Raw genomic sequence first — 19293 nt, 5'->3', positions numbered from 1 at the left:
ACGCATAGACACACAGACACACTGCATGTACGCACATACACACACACACACTGTGTGGGAGTCAAAGTCATCATGAGGAAGTTTCCTATAATACTCTGTGACTCAACACTCAACAGCCCCCAGGCAGAAAAGAAGGAGGGGGAGAGGGAAAGAGGGATTCGGTGAAAGTGAATGGCTCTTACTCCTTGACGCATCACAGGCCAAGAGGGGGGGGGGGGGGGTTAAAAAGAGAGGAAAAGACTGGGGGGAAGAAAAAACGACTGGTGTCTGTGTGGGAAGAGAGAGGAGGAGCTTGAAAAGTATGAACTTGTGTGTGAAGACGCAGACAGAGAAGGAGAATCACTAGATTACTTAACGGAGTTTGGAAAAGCTCACCACTACCGATGGTCTCTTTCGGACCGGAGATGGTTTGCAATCAACTGATCAAATAATAGGTTTGGACCGAGCTTGGGCATGAAAGACTCCTCTTCTCGCATCTTGGGACTGCGGTGCAATTCACCTTGAACCTGTGCGGTTTTCCCCATCCTAACCTGTGTAAATTATACTCTATTAATAGAAGCGTAAAAAGTGGAGAGTTTGCCGACTGAACGAAAGAAGATAAAAGTTGCCATAAAATGATGTCATTATTATTCTTGATTCTGAACATTCCTGCTGTTATGTCCTCATCGTCACGTAAGTACAGCAGCTCTTCCATGTGATAACACACGTTGTCTGTAAATCTGGTTTGGTAGGATATAGCCTACTGTTAGATAATAGCCTACCTTGTTAATGGGCTGAACGGTATTGTTTATGCGGGTTTCATAGGGAATGAGTGTACAAAATAATTGCTCTAACAATGGAAAGTCCTACATCTTTTGAAACGATTATCCATAATATTGTAATAATAATTTGAGGTAAATATTAAGTGATTGGAACGCAGGGAATCAGATTTAGTAGGCTACCTTGTTTTTCCAACCATTTCAAATTAAATTAAATGAACAGGCTAAACTTAATTATAATGCATTTCATAAAGAAATAAAATAAAATTTTAGATCTGTATCCAGCATCAAACATTATGTAAAATAATGCAATATTGCTTTATGTAATATAATGTAATGTAATATAATATATACTTTTTTTTTTTTTAAAGTCAGTTCCATGAACAATCACTAGCCCTTATAGATTTGATGAAATTGTGAAATAATAGTCCTAGCTATACACATATCTCGGTTTTCTTGACCATGCTATTGAAAAACCGTGTCCCAAGAGGATGGATTTCAACAGGTCGGCTCTTAATTCGTTTGACACATGTAGCACTGGGCTGTCACCGAGGCAACACCACGGTGACATCATATGGTCGGGTCTCAGGGAATATTAACCGCCAGCTTAATACAAAGTAAAGTAAATAAATCACAGTTATGTGCTGCGGTATGCCGGCTAGATTTTGTGTCTGTGTCCAGTTTATTTGTATAGGTGAGGTCATAAAACTACGGAGGCCTAGATTATTATTGTCTAACCATGAACTGTGTATGTATTTTCAGTTGTTTCGGGTTAATGAAGAAATGAATGTATGAGCTACTGCCTCTATAGCAAGAAGGCTTGGACTTTTATGGCACAGGAGATTGTTTCCACAGAGTTGCTGGTTGAAGAGCAAGACCCACTGCTGCCATCCCCCCAATTACTCCAGTGATAGATTCATAACAAAGCAATCCAGAAAACTCTGGAAGGTTATTTGTCCTGGTTTGGATGTGCATCAGCACTCTCCTCACCACTGAAGACCTTTAGGCTGCCTTGTGAACGGTCTCTCGCCTTCCTTTCCATGTCATGTTGATGCTCTCTAGTTGATGTTCTTGTTGTCAACGTTTCCAGTGAAAACTCCCACTCACTCATCATAGTCAAAGTAACTGCCATTCAGAAAACATCACATGGCTCGATATGGCTAAATGTTGCATGACTTCTTGTTTCAATTCACTCACATACAAGGCCTCCGTCAAATGTTCCACGTGTGGCTCCTTTGTCCCGTAGACGGACAGAAACACAGACGACCTTTGAACTGTTCCGTTCAGGAGGGAAGGGTAAACAGTGTTTTAGAAACCAGGGGATTGAAGACTGACATCCAGAACCAGGAGGGTCTAAAACCAGAGGCCATTTATCATCTCCACAACACCAGTGCTGTAATACTGGGCTTTAGCTCGACAGCTTGTGTGTTTACTTAGATGTAAAGCAATGCTTTTCACCCCTGAGAAACAAACAGGGTGTTGCAGACTTTTGTTCCATCCAAACACTTAACACATCTGATCTAACTGACCACCATCTTGGCTCTGTGCCTGGATGGAAATTAAACCCTGCAGAAATGATCAATGCTCAGTCTCAGACATGAACGAAAACAAACTGTACAAGCTGTATAATCAGTGCACAGAACACTCTCACCAGAAGAAAACACAGTTGCCCCTTTAAAACATCATCTGTATGAGCAGCCTTACCTCAGGAGACCTCCTTTCTAGAAACAAATACTATTTTACAGCCCATAGTTACTTCTTCAGAACCCATCAGGAGAGTAAATACACAAGTGTAATTGCATCTGTCGTTGAGGTCTTTAGAATGAATGTTCTGCTGCTTAATTCATGGCCGTTCCCTCTGCCTGGCCTGTAATGCTGCGGTGGTGAGACCATGGTTGTTATGGAGCTGGATCGTTGTTTGATTTGCTAATCACGGCCTGGCTTCCTCTCCACGATGATACATTTACAGCATCAGCGTTGACAGTGTTTTGGTGTAAATAGTGTGTGTGTGTGTGTGTGTGTGTGTGTGTTTGTGTGTGTGTGTGTGTGTGTGTTGTCGAGGAGGAGTTTTGGTCAAATGAACCTCTTCATATGAGCTTCCTCAAAGCACAACACAGCCTTTTTGTCTGTTCAACACTCGTGGCTTGAGGATGAGACTTATAGAGGTCTGACAATGTGATAAACACTCTGGGTCTATGGAAGTGGAAATCTGGGTTCACTACTGACCTGGGAGTTACGGCTGTGTTCTAGAATACAGTAGCCTATTTGTCGGATATTCTCTTCTGAATAATTGAATCAGTAAAAACACATCTATCTCTCTCTTTCCCCTCTCGTCTGTCTCTATCCCTCTGCTTACTGGGAATCAATAGCTCAATCAACCATTATGTAATCCATGTATTCACTCATCCCATCTCGCTCCCCTCCAGAGATGGCTGGGATCTTCCCCCAGGACCCAGCCCTGCCCATCGGCTCCACCCTCACTGCCACATGTTCAGTCAGCCCTGATCTGGGCCTCCACGCCAGCTCTCTGTTCTGGAGCCTGAATGGCCGCCGGCTGCCCAGCTCTTCTTACAGCGTGTTGAGCCCTACGGCCCTCAGTGTCACCCTGCCGGGCCTGCCAGCCTCTAGGCAGAGGTCAGGGGACAACCTGGTGTGTCACAACCATGGAGGACATGTTCTGGCCGGGTCCTGCCTCTACATTGGGAGTAAGTGGAGCAACACACACACACACACACACACACACACACACACACACACACACACACACACACACACACACACACACACACACACACACACACACACACACACACACACACACACACACACACACACACACACACACACACACACACGCACACGCACACACACACACACAAACACACATCTAGCAGCAGCACCTAGCGCACACATAGTTAAAAGTTAACAGTGTTATACCAGTCTTATATCAGAGTACCAACCTGTGGTGGATGAGTAACTGTAGGGTCTTTAGTCCTGTTAACTCCTGTGTTATTACACCATGTTGTGGTGCATTACTCCCTTTACTACTCCCTGGACATGGAGTCTGACACACACACACATACAGGTCTGACATACAGACACACGCACACACACACAGTGTTGTCACAGTGCCCTAATCTCAGCGTGACGTCCCTGTTCAACACCTTGTGTTCAGAAAGGGATGGAATCTTGGCAAAGTACCAGAATTTGAACCCCAGACAGACAGAAGAACATTCTGGACTAAAATATATCCTCTTTCCCTCCACCCACCTTCTCCCTCAGTGCCTCCAGTGAAGCCAGTCAACTTAACCTGCTGGTCCAGAAACACCAAAGACCTGACCTGTCGATGGGGACCGGGAGGACAGGGAGAGACCTTCATCAAGACCAAATACACACTCAAATACAAACTCAGGTACACACTCCTTACACACACTTAATACACATGCATACACACACATTCTAATACAGTCTGATTCTATTATATGTGTGCGTGTGTGTGTGTGTGTGTGTGTGTGTGTGTGTGTGTGTGTGTGTGTGTGTGTGTGTGTGTAGGTGGTATGGCAGAGAGAGAGAATGTGAGGAGTACAGTGCCACCCAGCCATACTCTTGCTACATACCTCGTGACCTCGCCCTCTTCACGCCCTACGAGATCTGGGTGGAAGCCACCAATCAGCTCGGCTCAGCCACCTCGGATGTCATCACCCTGGATATCCTAGACGTGGGTGAGTGTGTGCGTACGTGCGAGTGTGTGTGTGTGAGAGAGACAGAGACAGAGAGAGAGACAGAGAGAGAGTAAGTGCCTGAACTTTGACCCTCTGGCTTTAGAGCTTTACATCTGCCCCAGTTAAAAGTTGCCCTGGGGCACATATACAGGATCAGCTTACCTAGCCCAAGACCTAACAGTAACCATTAGTGGAGAATCGTAAAACTGACCTAAGATAAGCATCTAGGACCAACTTCATCCTGCTACTTAGATCCCGACCCAGGATTTTGGGGGTGAGGGGGAACACACACACACACGCACACACACACACACACACACACACAAATGGGGGAGGACGGGCATTTTGTAGAATGGAAGACCAGACACACCCTGCCTTTTGATGAGCTCATTTTCCTTTTACTCACGCTGGGTGGTCACACACACACACACACACACACACACACACACACACACACACACACACACACACACACACCCTGCGGATGGGGCAGGGCTAGGAAGGTGGGCGATTGACGCGTTACACCACTCGAGTTACTACTCGCTGCTCCCTCATTTCCCTCCACACTGAAACTAATAACACAACAGTACCTGTGCTGTATGACTTACTGTTACGGTCAGATCCAATTCACTCAGAGAAGAAAGAAATAACCATTATTTTACACGGATCTTTCTGTTTTAAAGTAGTTCTGAGTTACGCTACCTCTTTCCCCTCCCCGTCCACAGTAACGACGGACCCGCCGTCAGGTGTGAGTGTGAGTCGTGTGGGTGACCTGGAGGACCATCTGAGTGTTCGATGGGAGTCTCCCCCAGCTCTCAAAGATTTCCTGTTCCAGGCCAAGTACCAGATACGCTACCGGCTGGAGGACAACTCAGACTGGAAGGTCATGGAGGACGTTGGGAACCTGACATCATGTCGCCTGGCAGGCCTGAGACCGGGTACTGTGTATTTTGTCCAGGTACGGCGTGTGTGTGTGTGTGTGTCTGTGTGTTTGTGTGTGTGTGTCTGTGTGTGTGTGTGTCTGTGTGTTTGTGTGTGTGTGTGTGTGTGTGTGTGTGTGTGTGTGTGTGTGTGTGTGTGTGTGTGTGTGTGTGTGTGTGTGTGTGTGTGTGTGTGTGTGTGTGTGTGTGTGTGTGTGTGTGTGTGTGTGTGGTAATCCCAGTGTGTTCTATGCAGGTGCGCTGTAACCCAGTAGGGATCTATGGGTCTCGTAGGGCTGGTATCTGGAGTGATTGGAGCCATCCTACTGCTGCTTCTACACCTCATAGTGGTGAGGACGCACACACACACACACACACACAGACACACACACCCAAACACACACACTCTAACCCCCTCTCTCCCCTCCTACAGAGCGTGTGTTATCAGGTTCGTGTGACTCCAAGTCTGGAGACTCCAATTCTACGTTACGTCGAGAGCTGAAGCAGTTCTTCGGCTGGGTACGGAATAATGCGTATGGCTGCGGCGGCATGTCAATCAAACTCTACGACCAATGGAGAGTATGGATGCAGAAGTCCCACAAAACACGCAACCAGGTAGGTAAGGATCTAAGTAGAACTCACCTGCACTCGCGTACAACAACCACACACACAGGCATGCACACAGGTCTTATTGAATCATTTGTATCATCATGTTTGAATCGTTCAGCTTTTCTTGTTCAGGGAAATCTTCATAAGTTTTTCTCTCTCTCAGGTCCTACAAGGGGATAAGTCATAGTACGCATCACCCCTGCCTTTAAACAACCAGCAACAAAGTCAAGACAACATGTGTGTGAAAAATGGTGTCCCCTAAATGCTGTGGTTTTGCACACACCATTCAGCGACAGAAGAAGGGGGCAGAAATACAATTTTGGGGACAGTGTCTCAAGCCCTGCCCCATCCGCAGGGTGTGTGTGCTGTAATTATTTAACAAGACGTGGAGGAATAAGACATTGAGGAATAGTGATCTTCTTCTTACTGTGGGAATACTGGCAGCTCTGAAAAGCTAGAGATCCACAGCACCCTCTAGTGGAAGTTAACATACTGGGAGGAACAGTGGAGACTGAGGACCAGAGTAATGTTTCTAGTCACATCCCAGTCTTAAACCATGACGACCCAATCGGAACTGTCTGTGACCCACTATTTGGGAACCCTGGTCTGGGAGGGGAGGGGGGGACTATTAAGGACTATTAACTGACATTGTGTTACAGGACTATTAACTGACATTGTTGTCTGTGTCAGTGTGGAGATCTGTCTTAATAATAAGTAGGGTCAGGAGTTTTTCCTGATCATATGGCCCTGCCCAGGAACACCTCCTGACCATAATGCTAATGTATTTTTCTACAGAATTGTACTATCATATTTAAACTATTATGTTTTGTTACTAAGTTATGTTTGGTTACTGATAATGTTATTGACTTAATTATGAATTATAGTTTGGTTTGAAAGAGTTTGGAAGTCATTCTATTCACACACACTCGCACACACCCCCGGACACACACACCCCCAGACACACACCCCCGGACACACACAACCCCAGACACACACACCCCCGGACACACACACCCCCAGACACACACACAGACACACACCCCAGACACACACACACCACACAGACACACACACACACACACACCCCCAGACACACACACACACACACCCACAGACACACACACCCCCAGACACACACACCCCCAGACACACACCCACAGACACACACACCCCCAGACACACACACCCCCAGACACACACCCACAGACACACACACCCCCAGACACACACCCCCGGACACACACACCCCCAGACACACAGCTGTGTTCCTCTATGCACTTATAGCCTGTCATGTTTCTGTTACTGATGTTACACTGGGGGAACAGGAACGATGTTCTCTATATGTAATCTATACATGACTCCATTAACCCAGTTTATGGTGATACATAATCAATCGGTAGGAATCCGACTCTGTTTATCCAGCATGTTTAGGGTCAACGGCCGTGTTGTCTGTCTGATGTTGATGACATGGCTGCAGGGTCCCGTTACTGCGGCCTGCGGTTGCCTGTTAATAATTAACCTGTGTTTGTTGGTCAGGGCTCTGCTCACAGTCTTTAGTTACCTCTCTCTGCCTCCCAACACCCTTTATGTAAAGATATCCTATACAGTAACTTAAAGCTACACTCAGCAATATGACATCATTATGCCGGTCAGATTTCTCCTTACAGAATCAGCAGCAATGCAAATTAGGGAGAGACAATAGTGGTAGTCTTGGTAAATCTGAATTCTGTTGTTGTTCATGTATGTATGTTAAGCAGGAAGTTGCCCCAATATGTGCGATGATATCATATTGCTGAGTCTCCCTTTGAAGGGTCAGATTTGAAATACCTCCTGCATCACAGTGTGTACCAGAGAGACAGAGGGGGCATCACAGTGTGTACCAGAGAGACAGAGGGGGCATCACAGTGTGTACCAGAGAGACAGAGGGGGCATCACAGTGTGTACCAGAGAGACAGAGGGGGCATCTAACGATTGCTGCAGGTGGGCAAAGTGTAGCTAATTGTCTATGCGTGACTAAATGGGTTTAAACCTCGGTCATCTGCGTGCCACAACATTATTAACCAGCTGAGCTAAAGCCTGGAAAAGCTACCGTAAGTCTTCAGTTGCCAGGGAAGTGTACTCATCACATGGACATCGAGTCGCCTCTATGACACATGAACTCTAGGAAGAGAAGTGAGATGGTGATTCAGGTGTTCACGGGGCTGCAGAATGGAGATAACGTTTCCTCAGCTTGTAAAGACCATCTATAATTCAGCCTATGAGGCTGTGTTTTTCCTGAAGAGGCTGGATGGTGCCGGGAGTGAATCAATGACAGAACAACAAACAGTAAAGGGAAGAGAAGGAAGAAGAGAGGAAAGAGAGAGAGAGAGAGAGATCTGTGTGCACAGAGTAGAGTTGTCAACTTATTCTGGGATACCTTTCGAGTGGTCTAACAAAGTTTTTTTTTCGAGTGGTCTAACAAAGTTTTGTCGACAGACGTGAAGCAGGAAGGACCCGTACAGAGGATATGTTTGGACTAACAGGGGATCAAACCAGACCGAATCTCTTCTCCTGCTTGTTATTGTTGTGCTGATTGGTGATTGCATTTCTAGCTGCCAGCGAATCACAGGGCTGCCCACACAGACACAACTGACTGCTCTGGGAGAAGGTCCCTCAGCATTCTCTGAGGGTTGGCAACCCTAGCTGGGAGTGACAGGAGAACAACGTGTAAAAGAGGAAGAGAGGAGGGTTTGGAAAATAGAGAGAGAGAGAGAGATCGACAAATCATGGAGGTTAAGAGACGTCCGATAATCGCTGGCAGAGAGAAAGGTTTGTTGAAGACATCTATTATGTAACATGTTTACATTACAACTTTAATTTAGTTGACAGGGACCGTACTCAACACTGTCATATTTCTGTTTTAACATCAATGGAAAAATGAAATGTAGAAGCTCTAGAAACTGGAGGAGCAGGAGTATGGAATTTGTATTTATTTTTGTTTTACATGACTGAAAAAATAAACATGATCATTATCATCACCATCATTACTTGTTGCTAGGGCCAGGTCCCGGGCACTATGCTCTCCCTCCAACTATTGGCTACATCAACCATGACCTCACCAAGCCCAGTAGCCCCGCCTACACCTTCCACAGACGTATGAGCAGCAGCAGTAAGTCTCTGAGGTCAATCTCAGTCTCTTTGCCTATTTCTCTTGTATGGTGAGTAGACCTTATTCACACCGTTGCCATAAGGATTCACACTCCAGGCTAGTAGGGCAGGAAGCAGAAGTCTATGGAAAGTACTGCTGACATTTTCCTTGAGTTTGACCTTTAAATTACCCTTTGACCTTTATTATTATTAATCATTGTGGGTTCTTCTCCACAGTGGTCTCTGTGGATTGCAGTCCAGGACCCCAGTACCACATCGATGCCAAGATGACCCGGTTCGGCCGCGTCGGTACCCCTTCTTACTCCATGCTCGGCAGGGCAAGACACTCCGGTGAGACTAGCTACTCCCTGAATCAGATAAATTGTTCAATCAAACTGTATTACCCCAGTGGGCTGCTGGATATTCTTTACATTCTCTCTCTATCTCTCTCTCTCACCCCCCCCTCTCACTTCTAGCTGAACTCTTCCAGACTCCAGGTCCAGGTGCCTACAGCCCAGAGAAACCTCATCTCAGAACTCCCTCCTACACTATTGGCTCTCGGTCACGCTACCGTATAATAGATTCTGTGCCCGCCCCTAACCGGTACAAATGAAAGAGAGAGAGACAGTGAGAGAGAGAGAGGGAGAGCGGGTAAAGAGGGACCCTATATCATTCATATCATTCTAATCATCCTCCCAGGTACACCCTCCCTAACCTGCTGGGTTCCCAGGTGCCCCACAAGCCGTCCAGTGCCAGCTACAGCTTGGCGGGGCGCAGACAGGTTGGCGCTCCATCAGAAGACCTGTCCATGACCCCTGGACCAGGACGCTACAACAGTACTGACCCCAGCGTCTACCTCACACGACAGCCGTCCTTCTCTATGCAGGTTCATAGCTTTATCTTATATTTATGTCGGTATTTAATTCGCTTTTTAGGTATTTATTTAGCTTTTTAGGTATTTATTTAGCTTTTTAGGTATTTATTTAGCTTTTTAGGTATTTATTTAGCTTTTTAGGTATTTATTTAGCTTTTTAGGTATTTATTTAGCTTTTTAGGTATTTATTTATTTACAATTGAATATTTTGCATATATCTTCCTCTAAATTAGAGTATTGGGATGTTTCCCTTAAAATAAAGTTGGATGTGATTTTAATTTAGATCCAGAGCCGGACTACCCAGGCCAGTGATCAGTCTCAGAAGCCTGGGCCAGGGACCCACAGCCCGGAGAAGGTCCTGCTCCACCTCCCCAGACCTCCTGCCTTCTCCCTGGGCATCAGACACTCGGAGTTCATTACTCCTCTGGTGGTGGTTGTTTCCGACTGATTTTTATTGGAGTTTCACATGGAGTTTGTGGAAATGCTGGAGTCAGTTCTGAGTTAAATACCACTGTGTTGTTTTAATAAGCACATTTAGCACAATGTTGGAAAAGTGCGTCACAAATAGAATGTTTTTATTATCATTGTTAAGCCAAGTTGTGGATCTATGGGTGTGACCTGTGTTGATCTTAGTGTGTGTGTGTGTGTGTGTGTGTGTGTGTGTGTGTGTGTGTGTGTGTGTGTGTGTGTGTGTGTGTGTGTGTGTGTGTGTGTGTGTGTGTGTGTGTGTGTGTGTGTGTGTGTGTGTGTGTGTGTGTTTGTTTGTTATCTCAGTGTGTACATGTGTGTGTTCAGTGTGCAAGCATGGTGACAGTAATAGGTAGGCTCCAGTCACTGCTCTGTCCCAGCCACATCAGTTCCATGGAACACACCTGGCTCGATAATACCTCTCAGGAGACAGCCCTGGTAGAACTTTCTTGGTGTCCTCAAACGGATCCAACTACAGAGAGAAGGAGAGAGAGAAAGGGAGCCAGAGAGCTCGAGAGAGAGGGGGGAGGAGAGTGTCTCACACACACACACACACACACACACACAGACACACTATAAGAGTCTGCACTCACAGTGATCTCATGTGGGGTACCCTTGTTGTCCCAATGGTATCTGACTTGGTACTTCAGGGGGAAGAGGGTGTGGTCGGACCAGGAAGGGGGAGGGTCTCACTTCACTAACAGCTTCAGCTTCCCTGGAACGGCTTGCAAGGTCACATTCACGGGGGGTCTGGCTTCACAGCTGGAGTTTGATACCAAAGACTCTATATTCTATCCTCCCTGTGTAAATAGTGACTTGGATCAGGCAGACCCACTCCAGCCCTCACATCTTTACCAAACCCAAACTGTGGAGTACAGAGAGAGGCACACTCTACCTATCCTCACAACTGAAGAGATCAAAACAGAAACTGATGGAGAGGGCTACAGAGTACCAGAACCAACTAGTGGCTAACAGCCTGTCAATAAATCCAGACTGTTCTGCAAGGGAGAAACCATGTCGATGTAAAGACTGTGGTAGAGGCTTCCACAATAATATAGGCTTGACTAATCATATGAGGATACACACAAGGGAAAAAACGTTTAGCTGTGAAGACTGGCAAATGTTTCAATAACAAAGGAATCTTAAATTGGCCATGCAAGATCTCACACAGGGGAGAAATCTTATTGGTGCAAAGACTGTAGCAAATCGTTTGGCAACAAAGGAAACTTGACCATGCATATAAAAAATACACACGGGTCTGGAGAGGAGAAGTCTTATCAGTGCAAAGACTGTGGCAAATACTTTAACAAGAAGGCAAAATTTACTAGACATTAGAAATGACATGCTGCGAAAATTAATCGGTGTAAAGACTGTGGCAAATGTTTCAGCACAAAGGTTTACTTAATCAGACATACAAAGCTACACTCAGGAGAAAATCCTTATCACTGTAAAGACTGTGGCCAATGTTTCAACCGTAAGGAAAACTTGACCCTCCATACAATATCTCACACGGGAGAAGTCTGACAGTTGTAATGAATGTGGCAAGTGCTTCAACAAGATGAGAAATTTGACCGTGCACATGAGATCTCACACAGGGGAGAAATCATATCAGTGCAGAGACTGACAAATGTTTGTCAAGCTTGATAATGCATACCATGATACACAGAGGGGAGAAATAATTTCGCTGTAATGACTGTGGCAAATGCTTCAGACAGACAGCAACTCTGGGAAGACATATTAAAGGTTGTCACAGCAAGTAGAGAAAATGTTTTAGCTGTAAGGGTCACTTGACTGACCGTACAGTATCTCACACAGGGGTGAAATCATATGGCTGCATAGTCTGTGGATAGTGCTTGAATCACAGTGGGCTCTTCCGGGCTCCAGAGTGGTGCAGTGGTCTAAGGCCCTGCATCTCATGCTTGTCACTACAGACACTCTGGTTCAATTCCAGGCTGTTACACGACTGGCTGTGATTGCGAGTCCCAGATTTGGCCAATGTATGCTGTCATTGTAAATAATAATTTGTTCACAACTGAAGTTTAAATAAAAAAAATGTAAATAAAATTGACCAAGCATATGATGTTAAATACAGGAAATGAATTGTATTGCTGTAAAAAAAAAAAAAAACACTCTGGCAAATGTTTCAGTTGCTCATTAGCTTTCAGGTATCCTGTATGAAATAAAAGCCTTATCACAATGAGCCATTTAAAAGATCTTCAGGTCTGTTTTTATTCACGCTATAAACAACATTTATATTGTCGCAATCCTAGCTAATGAGCCACCTTACAGTTCCCACCAAATAGGTTAACCCTGTTGGAAAAATGCAGTAGCGTGATTGCCTTTCACGCCAGCAACTCAGGTTCTATTCCCGTTCCCTCAGTTGACAAAAATATTTTATTAAGTTTTTCTTATTAATGGATGTCATTCTGAAATCCTCTCTCTTATGATGGCAAATGTAATCCATAATTTATAATATTGCTGTGATGCAGATCCATGTTGACACTCGATTCCTTAGATAACGTAGTAGGGACTCAACCCCACGTTCATGTACACAATAATTGTTTTCAATTAAAATAAAAATCATAAAACAATATTTATAGATTGAATAAAATCAAATGCGTGTTTTTCTACATGGGCGACTTTTATTATGAAGGCTGGACCTACCCCGGAAGCGGAATTGATTTTCTGCTCTTCTCCGAGATCGCATTACAGCAAGCTAGCTGTATGTTAGCTATATTTAGCTAACATTATCACAGTTTATCCTTCCATTTCGTCGCTAAAGTTAGGTTTTATTTCACATTAAGAATGTCAGAAAGAAAAGTTTTAAACGTAAGTACAATTCTTATTTACTATGTCTTGATTTATTTTCAATTCGCTGAAAACGGGCAGTTGTTTTGCGAATGTAATGTTTGCTAGCTAGCAGCAAGCTGCGTGTTGCTAATCAGGCTTGCCATTGAAGCAAACACTTTTCTATGCTCATGACACCAAGTTACACAATAGTAGTAGTTAGATCAATACGCTTAGCTAGCTATATAGCTAGTAGTCGTACTCATTGTACTAGCAAACTAGCTGTTTCTTGCTTATCTTTCCTTATGAGGATATACTGATATAGAGCAGGCTCTTGCTGTAAACGTTTAATGTTTTCATCTCTTTATGTGAATTGTGTTTGTCTAATTCTTGTATGTTTTCCTCTCGTTGTTGTAGCTAATGACTGATAAAGGCAATGTGAATCAGATATTTCGTAGTTAAATTGCACTGCTGACTGTGTTCGTTCTCCTGTAGAAATACTACCCGCCAGACTTCGACCCGGCTAAAATACCCAAACTCAAGCTCCCTAAAGACAGGCAGTATGTGGTCCGGCTGATGGCTCCCTTCAATATGAGGTATGTCAACACTCTACAACCCTGCCCAGAAACAGGTACCATGAGTTGTGAGTGCAGGAATGCATGCGTGTGCCCTGACCCTGTCCCTGCATGTGTTTCTTGCAGGTGTAAGACTTGTGGGGAGTACATTTACAAGGGGAAAAAGTTCAACGCCCGTAAGGAGACTGTGATGAATGAGCTCTACATGGGACTGCCCATCTTCCGCTTCTACATCAAGTGTACACGATGCCTGGCCGAGATCACCTTTAAGGTAAATCTGTTTCTGCGTGTGTGTCTGTAGACTGAGACATAAAACATAAACTACGTCTTAGAACAGTTTGTGTACTCGCCCAGTGTGTGTTGTCTACAGACTGATCCGGAGAACACAGACTATGCCATGGAACACGGTGCCACAAGGAACTTCCAGGCGGAGAAACTTCTAGAGGAGGAAGAGAAGAAGATAACTAAGGACAGAGAGGAGGAAGAGTTGAACAACCCTATGAAGGTACACTTCTATAAACAATGCTGGAGAATCTGACAGACTGATGATATGTTCTCTACCAGGTTTCTGGAGAACCGTACCGATGTTGTGTTGAAGAGCCGTGCTGATGATGATCCTTTCTAGGTGTTGGAGAACCGTACGCGGGACTCTAAGATGGAGATGGAGGTTCTGGAGAATCTTCAGGAGCTCAAGGAGTTGAACCAGAGACAGGCTTCGGTGGACTTCGAAGGAATGCTGGGAACATACAAAGAGCTGGAGCAGAGGACCAAAGAGCAGGAGAAGGAGGAGGACGAGAGGGAGACACGGTGAGTACAGACAGAGAGAGGGAGACACGGTGAGTACAGACAGAGAGAGGGAGACACGGTGAGTACAGACAGAGAGAGACACGGTGAGTACAGACAGAGAGAGGGAGACACGGTGAGTACAGACAGGGAGACACGGTGAGTACAGACAGAGAGGGAGAGACACGGTGAGTACAGACAGGGGGGAGGAGGACGAGAGGGAGACACGGTGAGTACAGGGAGGGAGGGGGAGATATGGTGAGTACAGGGAGGGAGGACGAGGAGGACGAGAGGGAGACACGGTGAGTACAGACAGAGAGAGGGAGACACGGTGAGTACAGACAGAGAGAGGGAGACACGGTGAGTACAGACAGAGAGAGACACGGTGAGTACAGACAGAGAGAGGGAGACACGGTGAGTACAGACAGGGAGACACGGTGAGTACAGACAGAGAGGGAGAGACACGGTGAGTACAGACAGGGGGGAGGAGGACGAGAGGGAGACACGGTGAGTACAGGGAGGGAGGGGGAGATATGGTGAGTACAGGGGAGGAGGACGAGAGGGAGACACGGTGAGTACAGACAGAGAGAGGGAGAAGGACGAGGACGAGGGAGACACGGTGAGTACAGACGGGGGGAGGAGGACGAGAGGGAGACACGGTGAGTACAGACAGAGAGGGAGACACAGTGAGTATAGAGAGGAATGATGAAGAGGGAAATTGTTAAGCAAAGCATAACAAAATGGTTATGTATGTGTTACAGGGAGATGCTAGAGAGAGCTCTAGTGAAGAGGTTAAGAGACTCCGACTCTGACTCAGACCAGGAGAGCAGCAGCAGACCAAAGAAACCCAGCACAGACAGACCTACTGACATCCTCACCACAGACAGACTCACTGACCCACAGGTATCACACACAGACCAAACACACACACAGGCCTCACAATACATGTTAACCAACATGCCTACTTATGTCCTGTGTTTTTTCTGCAGGGCCTGTCAGTGGGGGGGGTGAAGAAGGCCAAGGTGGAGAGCTGGGAGAAAAGTGTGGGGGGGATGGGAGGTGGAGGGGCACTGGGATCACTGGTGGTGAGAAAGAAACCAGCGACCTCTGTCCCTAAACCTGATACCACAGTAACTCCTGCAGGCTCTAACACACAGACAGGTGAGCTTATGGAGGCTTTAACATAAGCTTTATGGCAGGAACTGCAATATCGAAATGACTTCGTATACACCGAGGTGATTTCCTGCTTAAGGCGTCAGCATGCTTCAGTTCGACAGGCGGCTAGCCAAACTAGTGTGCTTGTACTCCTTTAAAAGACCTTCGCTCGAAAAATGAGAGAGAAAAAAACAGTAATAGTATTTTGAGACATTGTAGCCAGCGTACACTTCCCCAAAATAGAACGCAGGAAATCTGGCATACATTTTTTATTATTATTTTGTTGTACTTTTTCTCCCCAATTTCGTGATGAATCCAATTGGTAGTCAGTCTTGTCCCGTCACTGCAACTCCCGTATGGACTCAGAAGAGGCGAAGGTCGAGAGTCACGCGTCCTCCGAAACACGACCCCACCAAGCCTCACTGCTTCTTGACACACTGCTGTCTTAACCCGTTATCCAGCCGCACCAATGTGTCGGAGGAAACACCGTACAGCTGACAACCGAAGTCATTTTGACCCGGAGATCTTAGTCGTGCAATTTTACATCTAACTAAGATGTTTGGTGCAGTATTTCTCAATGAAATCATTTGCATTAAAAAAACGAGTCGTCTCTCGTTGAATAACAACAAAGACTTTATTGAAGAATCTCTACTGTTGACCAATCACTGACGAAGAGGCGTAGGCTTAGGCTCCGAACTTCAGCTGTTCGGGCACACACAATTATTTTTTCTGGAGGCAAGGCTGAAAAACCCTCACTGAAAACAGACCAAAACAGCCATAATATATGCAAGAAGTCTTCCAGCTGTAAAGCATGCGGACGCCTTTACAGCAGTCAATAACAACAGGATTCAAGACTCAACGCTGTCGTTATTGGCTCTTACCAATGCCTCAATGGACAGTGCAGCCTGAGAGGAGACAATTGTAGCAGTGTTTTGTCTGTTAGCACCGCAGGAAGTCACTCTGCTCTACATGTTGTATGGCTGAAGATACTTTTACTGCAATTTCTGTCATTCTAACCTCTGTACTTTCTGCTTTGCAGTTTCAAAGGCAGCTGCTATTGTACCGACTGCGGCTACTAAGCCAATCACAGCACAGAATGGATCGTCGTCGCTCAGCCTCCTGGGGGCGTATTCCGACAGTGATGACAGCAACAACAGTGAATGAGAGAGAGGCTGGCGACGCTTTGGCTAAACAAAAGGCTCAGTCTGTCTGAACTTCGTGATATGGAAATGTGTTGATATGATGTTGGGCCATTCACCTGTTCCACACAACCCAGAAAGGTTTTGGATTTTCAAGATCACAACACAAGGATGGTTATTAGGATGGTGTAACAAAGGGGTAAGCAATTTGATGCCTGTGATGATTTAAAACTGCTGTAGTTGTTTTGGAGTAAATAGTTAGCGGCCTGAATTTTATCATCCTGCTTTGTGACCCTTACCCCCAATGTAATTCGTTTTCACCTGTGATTTTAGAAAATATATTTTGAAATGTTCAACTACCCTCCAACTTTGTAAAGGTGTAAGTCATGTTTTGACTTTTCATTAAATACTTATTTTCTCTTGTGCCCTACTCAATGTCTGACTTTTCTGGAGTCATAAAAATGTACTTTAGGTCCTAGCTAAGTGTTGTTGTTTTTTTACAGTTTTATTGGGCAGGGGCCTCTGAACTGGTCCTGGAGAGACACTGGGTGTGGAGGTTGTAAATGTAGGCCTGTGTTGCAGATAGAAATACAGATGTTTATTTTTGTTTAACCTTTTATTTAACTAGGCATGTCAGTTAAGAACAAATTCTTCATTACAATGACGGCCTAGGAACAGTGGGTTAACTGCCTTGTTCAAGGGCAGAACAACAGATTTTTACCTTGTCAATTGGGATTCAATCTAGCAACCTTTCGGTTACTGGCCCAATGCTCTAACCACTAGGCTACCTGCCACAAAGAATAGAGTTTATTTGATAATTTAATCTACACACGACTTTCCCCAAAGACCTCAATTCTCAGCTGTAGTAGGCCGCTTTTGTAAGTTTAGAACATCAAATCAATTTGACAGAAGCAGATAACTTCAATCAAGGAGCATTTTAGGAAAAGTTATCACACTAAATTGGCTACTGAACAGGCACTAGTGTGTACTTGACTCAACAATCAAGTGATTGTAACAATGGCAACAACAACAAAAACTGCTCTCTCACACAGTCATACTCCCCACTTGTCCTGGGGAACTAGAACATTCAGATGTTCTCTTCCACCTCATCAGGCATGGAAAATGAGATTTGGCCCCCGTCTCCAATGCTGTACAGCATGTCAACTCTCTGCCTGCACATTCATTGTGACACGCTTGCATAGTGTTGTGGCTCTGTTGAAACGGATGTGGTTAGGGCGGTTCAAATGTATTGCTGGCTACTAATGCGTTTGGAATGAAAGATGACACTCGATGCCTGATCAACATCACCATCTGCCGGGGTGGCGTGTTCTTTATTTGAGCTGCTGAGCTCTCCGGGCAGGCTGGCACGTGCCCTGTAGGTGGAGTTTTTGTTTATTGCTTAAAAAAAAAACTTTTAAGTGAATAGAATAAAATATACACATTTAGCCAAAACATTCAAAGACGTTAAATAGTATAAATATAAGCCAAAGTTTTTGTTTTTTTGTCAGTAAAAAAAAAATGAAATGTTGGCCATTCATTCTCAGATTCGCTCAGATGTCACTATGTGGTGAAGATCTCTGAGCCCTTGCCTCACACTGATTGTCATGATAAAGATGATTCAGATCCAGTAGGAGTGACATTTTTGGAGAAAGCTGACCCATATGTGGTTTCTGGTTGGGTGAAAATGGAATTGGGTTGAATCAGTGAAGGTAACCTGAAGTGGACTTGTGTTTCTTCCACCCAGACGGAGCTGAGGACAAGACCTGTTACTTGCTTTGCTCTCAGAAACAGAGTGCTGTTGAAAGGAGTGATTACTGGGGTAAGGGTGGAGGTGGAGCAACTGAAATAGATGATTCCCGGTGTCTGTGATGCCTGCCATTTGGTGCAACGCAGACCCGGTGGCGAGCATGGTGAAACAGAAGAGTCACTGTCTGTCCTTTTGAGTTTTAATTCTGAGTCGTTACCTGACAAAATCATGTTAGGCTATATCAGTTATCCCGTAAGAGCTTTTGTGCCGAACCCACTACGGTGTTTCAGGTGCCGAGCTTATGGTCATGTTGTGGCAGTGTAGAAGGGAGATTCCTATATGTGAGAAGTGTGCAGGAGGGCATGGGACAAATGACTTTGTAGCATCAGTAAAGCAGTATGTGTTAACTGTAGGGTAGCCCTTGGTCATGACTATCAGTTCCATTACACATAAGAGTCATTAGACGAAGGAGTCTTCTGTAGGGGGGAGTTTTGTTAAGAACTACAAAGCTCGGTCTGAACATTAACACGTATGGTTTTAGAAGCATAAGGACCTTATCTTTCACATAAAAACAAGAGTTTTAATTGATACATCTTTATAGTGCTAGGGTTAAGATTCCCACATGGCCAT

The 19293-nt window shown here is 45.2% G+C and overlaps 4 protein-coding genes and 1 pseudogene across 5 annotated transcripts in view; 3 read left to right on the top strand and 2 right to left on the bottom strand.

The window, feature by feature from the left end:
• Positions 1-19293, bottom strand: part of LOC139412952 (guanine nucleotide-binding protein subunit alpha-11-like) — a 178596-nt gene that overhangs the window by 69151 nt on the left and 90152 nt on the right. The gene's annotated exons all lie outside the window — the stretch shown is intronic.
• On the top strand, positions 396-6595 carry LOC139414115 (cytokine receptor-like factor 1). Of its 2 annotated transcripts, none has more exons than XM_071161995.1 (8): positions 396-672; positions 3185-3463; positions 4041-4170; positions 4311-4480; positions 5206-5438; positions 5657-5750; positions 5834-6015; positions 6173-6595. In XM_071161995.1, exons 1-8 carry the CDS (start codon positions 615-617, stop codon positions 6194-6196), a joined length of 1170 nt encoding a protein of 389 aa, XP_071018096.1. In that variant the 5' UTR covers positions 396-614; the 3' UTR covers positions 6197-6595. The 2 variants fall into 2 exon arrangements, with proteins under 2 accessions (XP_071018096.1, XP_071018097.1); XM_071161996.1 differs by having other exon boundaries at positions 5834-6019.
• On the top strand, positions 8170-10465 carry LOC139414114 (protein CIMAP1D-like). Its single transcript, XM_071161994.1, has 6 exons — positions 8170-8817; positions 9047-9157; positions 9373-9486; positions 9612-9738; positions 9835-10021; positions 10299-10465. The coding sequence occupies exons 1-6, from the start codon at positions 8775-8777 to the stop codon at positions 10455-10457; spliced, it is 741 nt and encodes a 246-aa protein (XP_071018095.1). The 5' UTR covers positions 8170-8774; the 3' UTR covers positions 10458-10465.
• On the bottom strand, positions 10801-13024 carry LOC139414015 (interleukin-27 subunit beta-like; annotated as a pseudogene).
• On the top strand, positions 13122-17392 carry LOC139414113 (splicing factor YJU2-like). Its single transcript, XM_071161993.1, has 8 exons — positions 13122-13306; positions 13760-13860; positions 13966-14110; positions 14210-14344; positions 14465-14646; positions 15384-15525; positions 15612-15783; positions 16817-17392. Exons 1-8 carry the CDS (start codon positions 13283-13285, stop codon positions 16939-16941), a joined length of 1026 nt encoding a protein of 341 aa, XP_071018094.1. The 5' UTR covers positions 13122-13282; the 3' UTR covers positions 16942-17392.

This window comes from Oncorhynchus clarkii, chromosome 7 (assembly GCF_045791955.1).
Source record: "Oncorhynchus clarkii lewisi isolate Uvic-CL-2024 chromosome 7, UVic_Ocla_1.0, whole genome shotgun sequence".
NCBI lineage: Eukaryota > Metazoa > Chordata > Actinopteri > Salmoniformes > Salmonidae > Oncorhynchus > Oncorhynchus clarkii.
Note: the sequence above shows the minus strand (reverse complement) of the source record. Positions and strands in the feature narration are given on the sequence as shown.

Coding starts and splice junctions, on each gene's coding strand:
- LOC139414114 (XM_071161994.1), top strand. CDS start 8,775: ATGGAGGTTAAGAGACGTCCGATAATCGCTGGCAGAGAGAAAG. Junction 8,818..9,046: donor AATCGCTGGCAGAGAGAAAG/GTTTGTTGAAGA, acceptor ACTTGTTGCTAG/GGCCAGGTCCCGGGCACTAT. Junction 10,022..10,298: donor AGCCGTCCTTCTCTATGCAG/GTTCATAGCTTT, acceptor ATTTAGATCCAG/AGCCGGACTACCCAGGCCAG.
- LOC139414115 (XM_071161995.1), top strand. CDS start 615: ATGATGTCATTATTATTCTTGATTCTGAACATTCCTGCTGTTATGTCC. Junction 5,751..5,833: donor TGCTTCTACACCTCATAGTG/GTGAGGACGCAC, acceptor CCCCTCCTACAG/AGCGTGTGTTATCAGGTTCG. Junction 6,016..6,172: donor CCCACAAAACACGCAACCAG/GTAGGTAAGGAT, acceptor TCTCTCTCTCAG/GTCCTACAAGGGGATAAGTC.
- LOC139414113 (XM_071161993.1), top strand. CDS start 13,283: ATGTCAGAAAGAAAAGTTTTAAAC. Junction 13,307..13,759: donor CAGAAAGAAAAGTTTTAAAC/GTAAGTACAATT, acceptor GTTCTCCTGTAG/AAATACTACCCGCCAGACTT. Junction 14,647..15,383: donor GAGGACGAGAGGGAGACACG/GTGAGTACAGAC, acceptor TATGTGTTACAG/GGAGATGCTAGAGAGAGCTC.